Below are 9,943 nucleotides of genomic sequence, written 5' to 3' on the forward strand. Positions count from 1 at the left end.
CATGTCGAAATTCCCCCAGTGGGGGAGATGGACGGATTAAGGCTTACCGTGAAGAACTCGGCTTCTATTATACTATTTTACATGCGGTTTTTTGCGTTTTTAATTGCGTTTTAATAGGTTACGTCAACAGAATATACACTAAAAAGGGATTTTTCGATATTCCCCAGCGGGAAAAGTGACGGGATTAAGGCTTACTGTGAAGAACTCGGCTTTTATTATACTGTTTTAGATGTGTTTTTGATTGCGTTTTAATAGGGTACGTCAAGAGAATGTACACTAAGAAGGGATTTTTTGAAATTTCCTCCACGGGGGAAGTGTTATACATTTATAATAGATACATTTTGAGCCACAACAACGCGTGGCCGGGTCAGCTAGTGTTGATAAATAATGTAACAATATTACTGCTTAATATTAATAATAACGTAACAATAAAAATAATCATAAATAATGGGATAAAGTAGTGCCATCTGTGGAGAAAGACAACAAAGAAATCTACAAACAAACAAGTCTTTGGCTATTATATACAGTATATCAGTGGCGTGCCGTGACATTTGATGATAGGGAAGCTGTGCTTCTGTAAGAAGCCGACTTACAGGGGCAATCAATTAATTGCGCGTCAGGGCCCGTTCGTATTCGTTTGTTCGATAAGCCAGTAAAAACCGTACACTTCTTCAAATGTATTTTTAATAGATTATCCGACGTACTTAATAAATAACAGAGGTAATTATATTGAACTTTCTTATTAGATTCAATAAATTCCCTATGCCTTCTGAATGCCAATTCTCGCTTTGAGAAAAAAACATATAACATCTATTAATTTAGATATATCTATTAATCGTAATTATCTTGTTATAATTTTCAATATTTATTTTATATTGTCTACCAATGTTAAATTCTATTCCGCTTTGATTTCCAAATTGCTTCAATTTTACGAAAGAATCGTCATTCGTCATAAATTTTATCGTCAAAATGTCGAAATTTTTTGTTGACGTATTTATATTTAATTTAGGCATTGGTCTTTCTCTTTTAATAATGTTTTCTTTTTCGTTATACGGTCTCAACCCAAAACTTTTTTAAAATAAATTTTTGAATCACTAGCCACGATATAAGGGCTAAAATTAAAATTATAAAAAAACTTACTTGTAAAACAAAATGTGTGATGAATATACATACCTAGTACAAAAAATTCTTCAATTGTATGAATATACTTTTAAAGAAACTTATAATTAAATATAACTTTGTGAAGAAACGTACATAAAAATAACAAAATATTCTTTACTTTTTAAATCTTAAAACAATCCACTTACAAGTTAGTGAAATAGCTCCCTACTAGTGGCTAATGAGTGGAATCAGAGACGTCCTGGTAGATGTGGGGCGTGTGCATGCACGCAGTTGCCAAATCCCGAGGGTGCCGATACCGGTCAATGTCAAATGCCTCTTTTGTCGCATCACTAGTATACCTCAAAGGACGCGAAAGGTTGTTGTAAATTTTAAACATTTCTCACCATAGCTGTAAAAATCTAAATATGTTAAACTTAACATATTGTCCGTCGTTCGTTTTCTAACTAATTCGTTTTAGGACCAAGTGTCCACGGAATGTCCAAAATTTACAGCTTTTCGGTCACTCTCATTGAACTGGAAAAATTTCTGTTTTTATTACATCTAATATTACGAAGATATCAGTCCTCACTGTACTCGGCAAGAGATTGGTTCAATTAAGTTTCTGTTTAAGTAAAATTTCGGCCCTTTCATCAGGGTTTTGTTTACGTCCCTAATTCCCTAATCACTTAATTATTTAACTACTTCTTAAGTGAAAATAAGTTGAAAACAGTTACTTTGTACTTGAATATTTGTAGTCTTGGGAAAAAAGTGGAAAGACAAATTTTTATGACAACCGATACATAAATCGTAAATTTAAGGAAAATAAATTCTAGAGCTGTTTTGTACCTCGTGCGTCTCATTCATTAAATTTAGTTTAAATAATGCTGCCAACATAACAGTTAATTTTTTCAACATTATACAAGAATTGTACACGTTTTTTCTACATTCCCTTACAGATGGGACATACTAAATAGTAATATCACTGGTTTAACATTGAAATTTGTAAGTAATATAAGATGGGAGATCAGAATAAACGCAGGATAAATATATCAAATATTTTAATGGATTTTTTAAAACTCCTGTCAACTATACAGAACTATCATAAAAACATGCCAGTAAACTTTTATCGGTTGGGTTAAGTTACAAATCTAGTCTACTCATGATTTACATAATGGGGCGAGGGCAGCCGAATATCTTTCTTTTTCTTTTTTCTTTCTTTCTTTCTTTTTTTTTTTTTTTGTAAAATATTGATATTGAAACGCAAAGCCGGGCCTGGAGGTATTTTCAACACAGGCAGGAGAATAAATTTTCTATCCCCACTTCCTCAGCGGTTTACTTACAACTCTAACCAAACACCAGAACATTTGCTGAGCCTACTGTTAATTTAATATTCAAACGCTTTCAGCCTGTTTTTAATAGGCCATCCTCAGGAAAATACTGTTCTACAATCGAACACAAAGCTTTTGGAATACTCGTTAAATTTAAAATTTTCTAAAATCTTTTAAAACTTTCAGCACGTGTTCTGGTGTTTGATTATAGTTGTAAGTAAACCGCTGAGGAGGTGGGGATAGTTTTAATGGCGGCACCGGCCAACCAGTATAAGTTATACAGAAAGATTACATTGAAACTGGTTAAGACTACCTGCAAATTGAAGTTCCTTAATGAATGTGCTAACAAAAAGATGTTTCCGATGTCCATACATAGGATTAGAATCCCAGAAGAGTGCGGTGCGTTAAAGAGAAGGTTCCAAGAGGCATGTTTATCAATACGTAAGTCAATTAGGCTTCTAAAAAACAAAAAATATGGAATTTTAAAGGAGTGCATTGAGTTGGAAGACACAATATACCAGAAAAATCCGGAATGGTTAAAAAAATCAACGGTAGGGTAGTAAGACTAACGGACCGAGTAAAGAATACCCTGGAAAGGAAGTATTTCAAAAAGATAGGGTGGATTTTAAAGAAACAAGCTTCCAAGGAACAAAAAAGTAACACCTTATATTCTTTGGGACCAGATTGAGGTACCAAAAAATGTAGAGAAAGTGTTAAAAAATGGAGCCAGTTATGTTCCAAACTTATCTATTAAATGCGTATTATGTGCCGATGACAATGTGTCACTTTGGCCGGATGGCCAAGCGGTCAAGGTGGCAGCCTACCGCTCTGGGGGACCCGGGATCGAATCCGAACGGGTCGAATAATCCCCAGGAATTTTTCGGGGGGTGGTCCGTTCGGATATGTCGGGCCCCGTCCCTCACCACCCGGTCGCCCCATTGTGGGCCTGGCCGAACCCATAATGGGCCTACTAAAAAGGCCCTCTTAGTGCCAACAGGGCGGAAAAAGTTAAAAAAAAAAAAAAAAAGACAATGTGTCACTATCGAGTTCAGTCCGCGAACTGCATAAAGTAAAAATGAATAACACCGTTGAGAAATTTACAAATTGTTCCTGAAAAATGATTGAAAATTAAGTAAAACACAATTAACAGGGTTGTTTTCTATTTTTAACATCGTTTTTGATAATATGAAAATTTTTAATTAATAATTTTTTAGGATAAATAACCTGAGATTTGACAATAAAATCAAAAAACACACCATTCGTACTTTTCCAGCAATAACTTTAATCACAGAACAAACTTTTATGTCAGGACGCAAAAATGACTACCAATTTATTTATTACTATTTATTTTTAACTTTCATAATAATGAAAATGTGTCACAATCATTTTACTTCTTATTAAATTTTTCGCGGACCCCCTGGCGTTGTCCACGCACCCCGAAATTAATTTTAATTTGCTACGGTCTCCGTCAGCGGTTTCAAGGACCGTAGGAACCACTTTGGAAAACACTGGATTAAACAATCTTTTATTCCAAAGAATTGTTTATATAACGAGAAAATCATTGTGTTTGATAAAAAGAAAAATCAGAACCACCACTAGAGGGCCAGACCAGTTATAAATATGTTAAGGACTTGATGGTATGGTAAGAAGATTATACTTCCGTTTTTAATGTGAAAACGTCAGATCCTCCATAGAAAGGCTGACGTTGATATCGTTTTAACCATGTGAATTTTCTACTTACTGTTTGTTTTTTCGTGAAGTTTATCTTCATGTATTTTTAGCTGTTACTTCTGTGGTTGGTGTAAAAAATGGATTAAAACATAGACTTGAAAATGTATATTTTCTTCATTGTCTTAACTTCGAAACAAAAAGAAAAATATTACCATGGTCCAGTTAACGTAATTTCACCATCAAATTTTAAGGGCTGTTCTTTGCGTGGATACGAATGTAGAAGTATATACAACTTCATCTATTTATGAACTGTAGCCTACTTGGTGGTAGAATGACCTAAAAGAAATAATTTATAAAAATAGTTACGTAATAATAAGCAGTTACTTTAATGTAATAATTCAGTTTATTAACCGTAATTAACTTGTTCTATTTGCTATTTTCTTGTATTTTAAGTAATGGTAGTATCCAATTGTGACGTACAGTACACTTCATAATAACACAATAAATTCAATTAACCGATTGATTATTTGCAGCATAAATGCTAAGTAAATATAATTTATTTTGGAAATTTTTAAGATAACATTTGATTTATAGTTCATACGATAAAATAACTGTTATTTTCTATTTAAAGTAGACAAAGCCGAAATGACAGTGTTGGTTAATAAGTGTATAAACAGACGTCAAAGACATATATTAATAAATACGCAATTCTCACATTAGTGGCAGAAAACGAAAAATTGAATAGTAAATTGTTTCGATTAATGTTACCTCTTCGATACAGGAAATTTCTAAATTTATCGAACGTGTTATTTTGTTTTCATTTATTTAATGTACTTTGATAACTTTCACCGACTTAAGTCACTAAAAGATGTCATAAACAAAATTTCTAGTAGTTGCTACGGGCGATTGTAGATGACTAATTCGGAGTTGTTTGTCATATCAAAATCCACTATTTGTTTTTATAAATAAGTTTCGAACAAGTTTAAAAAAGGAATTTTTGTCAGAATGGTCATCGAGAAGTTATTTTCTTTTCTTAAAAGTAACGTAAGCGTATATTTATATAGGATATAGCGACAAGTCATTTTTATCTTTTAAAGTATCGATATCCAAAAAATTTGACATAAACCTCCATCTATTGCAAATTTCATCCAAAAATATATTAATACGATACTTTCGTACGAAATTTCAATATCCACCAAACATTACCAGTCCATAAACAATTTTATGTCAAAAGTTTCATAAATTTTTATATAAGTATTCTATATAACATGTTAAGCTATCCTGTGTGTGTGTAAATTGTAGATTTCTTTGGTAAACAAAATCAATACATACAAAGAAATATGTTTATAGACCATTTTATAGGTGAAATTAATCAAAGTACAGTTACAAGAACTAATTTCGTTATCGGAGCGAAAAAATATTTTTGAGATTGTCAACCAAATTATCGAAAACAGTAAAGATTTCGTATTAAAACAAGTGGAAAACTTCTACGTCTTCGGACCGAGGAAGTATTCGTAAGAAAAAGGAGCGGTTCTGGTTGTCTTCAAAGTCAGATTACAAATCGTAAATTTTGTACCGTGATGAAAGATTAGAATTTTCTAATATAAGCTGGCGCGGTCCTCCACGTATCGCGCCACGTCAAAGTAACATTTTATTCGTACAGTTCTCGGAAATATAAATCCAAAATATTAAGTCCTTTTCATCCTCCAAATAAATTTTAGAATAACAATGAAAATTATTACCAATTATTTTCAAATTATTCAAATTTTTTATAGTAAACTTTTTTAAAACTTGAATTTAATGCACGCAAAAGCATATAAACTTAATTCTAATTTTAATAATTTATTATAAACAAGTTTTCATAATTAAATTAATTTTGTTTTTGTTTGAATTTCCATTTTTATAAATAAAGATGGTCGCATCTGAAATTTAAATAAACAATTATAAATTATAAAAACGATGTATCCTGTATAACGAGTCAAATATCCGAATTATTATGTAAATTTGAATAAATTCAAAAAAAAAAAAAAAAAAAAAAAAAAAAAAAACACGCTGATGCATCAAATCTCGAGAATGTTTTAAATCTATAGCTTTATCAAAACTTCTTATCTTACATTTTGCTACATTTAATAAGAGTTTAACTTTTATAGAGAATGTTTGTAATTTGAAATAACTTCCATTTGTTGGTTAATTTGGTTTACTCTTAAGATCTAAGAGAGATTAGCTCTCTTATATATTAATATTTTGAATTAAAATGTTAAAGTCCTCATAAATTAAGGTAAAAATCAATACGGTTTCTTTAATTTTAAGCGAGCTCTCTAATCCGATAAACTCGGGATGGTGATTTTGGACGGAGGGGTCCCAATAATGCATTTTTGATTATTTTTCAAAGACAGCTGATTTTTATGCAGCGAGGTTTGATTTTATTCCTTTATTGTGTTATCAATCGACTTAACAAAGACCTGAATAATTAGAAATTTAGGCTTATTTATTCTGTATTACGTTTGAAAAACTGGTGCTATACTTGTTTGTTTTAAATCTTGTCGGTGATCGTCTTCAATACAGATCCCCACTGTCTGAAGTTTTGCCATATCCTTCTCGTCATCTTTTGCAATTGAATCTCCGGCAAGCATACTTAATTAAAAATTAATTTTAAAAGTTATATTAAAAATACGTGTTCATATCAAACGAAAATAAATACGCGTCTATCAATCGTCTACACCAGTGGTTCTTAACCTTGCTGGAGGTACCGAACCCCATCAGTTTCATATGAGCATTCACCGAACCCCTTTTAATTGGAAGAATAAAATATAATTTTTCAAATTCAAAACATACGTATATATTTTATTGGTCCACAAAATAAACAAAACCATTATAGAACAAAACATTACGAACAAAGAACAAAACATTACGAACAAAGAACAAAATTTAAAATCAGTGTGACTGCTGCTGTTGCCTTTTAGACACCAGTTCGGAAATGCGAGGCTTTACCTTGGAAAGTGCCACTCGCATGTCATTTTCGCAACTAAGTCTGTTCCTTTTCTTCGTTTTAATGTCCAGCATCCTCAAAAAGGATTGCTCGCAAAGATATGTTGTCACAAACCGTATCAAAATCTCCAGAGCTTTCTTCGCAATAGCAGAGTACGTTACTATTTGGTGGCACCAAAACGATGAGAGCGTTGTTGTTTCGAAGAGTTGCTGTTGAACCTGGCTCTGCTGAATTTCAATGATTTCATTCAAGTATGTATCATTGACATCTGTTTTCTCAACATCAAACGTAAACGGCTGCCTCACCCATGCTGGATATAACTCTCTTGAAGGGAAGTACCCTTCAAGAGACTTTGCAAGCTCGTCTAAGTGCATGGAAATTGCGTGCTTCAGTTCCCCCGATACAGAAATATCTCCGATTCCAGGCACATCATAATTCTTATTTACACATTCGTCTAGCAGGGTAAAGTTTGCAAAGTTGCCGTTTTCTATTCGTCGTTTCCACAACGGTAGCTTTTTTTGAAACGCCTTCAGGGCTTCTTCCGCTTCGATGATGTTGACACCACCGCCCTGCATCTGTTGATTTAGATGATTGAGAGCTGCGAAGATATCAGCCATGTACGCAAGCATGAGAATAAATTCAGAATTTTTGAAGCAATCTGCATGACCATGTTGGTGCTCTTGCAAAAACAGGGCTAATTCCTCACGTAGGGCAAAAACACGATTCAGAACCTGTCCCCGGGATAACCACCGAACGTTTGAATGGTACAGAAGTACCTCGAATTCAGACCCCATTTCTTTACACAACTCCTTGAAGATGCGGTGTCTCAGAGCACTATTTCGCACATAGTTCACGCATTCCACTACAATTTTTAAGACTTCTGCCAGTTTTGGAGGCATGGTTTTTGTTGCCAACGCATGCCTGTGTAGAATACAATGTGTAACAACGATGTGTGATGCATCGGCTTTCACTAGCGCACCAAAACCAGACTTTCTTCTCAGCATGGCTGGAGCTCCGTCCGAACAAACTGCAGAAACCATATCCCACGAAAGATTATTTTCTTTGAAGAAGTCATTCACAAGTTTCTTTACATCGGCTGCCTTAGTTGTTGTTGTTGTAAGAGGCTTACATAATAAAAAATCTTCCTTTATAACGTCGTCTTTCACATAGCGCACAAATACTGCAAGCTGACTTAGACTGGAAACGTCTGTAGTTTCGTCGAGTTGAAGGCTGAATTTTGCCGGGCTTGAAATCAGATCTGCAACTACTTGGGCCAAGATATCTTTGCTCATGTCGTCTATTCTGTCACTGATGGTGTCATTTGAAAGAGGAATTTGGGATAACTTAACTTCAGCCGCTTTTCCCAGCATGATATTCGCCATCTTCAACACGGCTGGTTTTATGAGTTTTTCACCAATATTGTGTGGTTTGCCCTGCTTTGCGATAAGGTAAGCGACTTCGTACGATGCTGTAAGGATCGGTTTATCGATGGGTACAAAGCCGAGGACAGGCAGACTACCCTTTTCATCAAATCTGGCCCTCTTCACCTTGAATTCAGCGAGTGTTGTATTTTTGTAATTTCCATGCAGATTAAAGAAGTGTTCTCTTAGTTTTGCTGGTGCTAGACTAGAATTGCTCAACTTGGCATTGCAAATCATGCAACAAGGATGCTGACTCCCATCACGTTCCGTTATACATGTGAATCCATATTGTACATATTCGTCCGACCACTTTCTTTTTTTGCTCGACATAGTATGAAGGGATTAAAATATTAAAAAAGAAATCACACGACGTACAATCACGACAGTCACAATTCGAATACTGGGCGCACCAAATTTCCTGCAGCATAGAAAGGCCAAGCGATGTTGCGTGATCACCCGCAGCCAATGATAGCCGAGTGGGGCGTGTCATCACGAACGTATGAGTCGGGTGTGTGCTTGACCGTCTTGCAGGTCGTTTATACGTGTATTCGATTGGGACCTCTTCACTTCGTTTCAGTTAGAGAGTAAGAGAAATTAGTTTCCCAATAGAACACACGTTATGTAGCATTAGTTTTCGAAACCAATACGGATTCTACGTCACGATGACGTCAGGAGGTTGACCTCTGCCGAACCCCTGAGACTGACTCGCCGAACCCCAGGGGTTCGGTCGAACCCAGGTTAAGAACCACTGGTCTACACCCAAGCGATTTAAACTAAGTTCGGAAGTTGTTTCGGCGCCGACGTCAAGATACTTTTTTCTTTCTTTTAATGCTGTGTGTCCGGAATCTTTACTTAGAACGTCTTTAAAAGTTTTCTCGTAATCAAAATTACGCCGTTCTCTAATTAATGTTGGGCAATTTTTTACCGACGAAAGGTGACACTATACAATCGGAGCTCTTTAATCCCACACCTTCCGTAGTCTGACCGAGCATTTCGGTCAGATTCGGAACTAAGACCTAAGTCTTTTTTAAGTCCCCTTCGATTCTCTAATCTGAACGAAAGGGTGTTTTTGTCCCACATTGTGAAAGTTTTTGTTTATTTTTTGCTCGTATGGTGTACAGTGTTCGATAAACGTAGCAAATACACTCCTGGAATGTGAAATGGCAAAATCACCGAAGAAAGATACGCAAGGGGTACTCGTTTATTCGGTATTCAATATGTCTCTTGCGGGCCTCCATATTGCCGGGAATGCCGTAAATGAGGCAATTAACGTTGGTCCGATGCATCCCCGGCCCAGCCACATCTACTGCCTATGAAAAAAATTATTTATAAGTAACGTAAAAATTTAACTTATTTTCATTTTTTAACTAATGGAAATTACGAATCCAGTTCCTGCCATTGCAATGGCAGGAACTGGATTTGTGTCGGTTTAG

At 34.9% G+C, this 9,943-nt stretch overlaps 1 protein-coding gene and 1 non-coding gene across 2 annotated transcripts; both read right to left on the reverse strand.

The window, feature by feature from the left end:
- Positions 1 to 7,034: 7,034 nt before the first annotated feature.
- Positions 7,035 to 8,840, reverse strand: LOC136976191 (protein FAM200C-like). Its single transcript, XM_067271418.1, has one exon. The coding sequence runs from the start codon at positions 8,838 to 8,840 to the stop codon at positions 7,035 to 7,037; it is 1,806 nt and encodes a 601-aa protein (XP_067127519.1).
- A 974-nt stretch (positions 8,841 to 9,814) lies between these two features.
- LOC136976216 (small nucleolar RNA SNORA5) lies at positions 9,815 to 9,943 on the reverse strand. Its single transcript, XR_010880893.1, has one exon. It is a non-coding gene; the product is annotated as a small nucleolar RNA SNORA5 (small nucleolar RNA).

This window comes from Centruroides vittatus, unplaced genomic scaffold, assembly GCF_030686945.1.
Source record: "Centruroides vittatus isolate TY-2023 unplaced genomic scaffold, ASM3068694v2 contig_397, whole genome shotgun sequence".
Lineage (NCBI taxonomy): Eukaryota > Metazoa > Arthropoda > Arachnida > Scorpiones > Buthidae > Centruroides > Centruroides vittatus.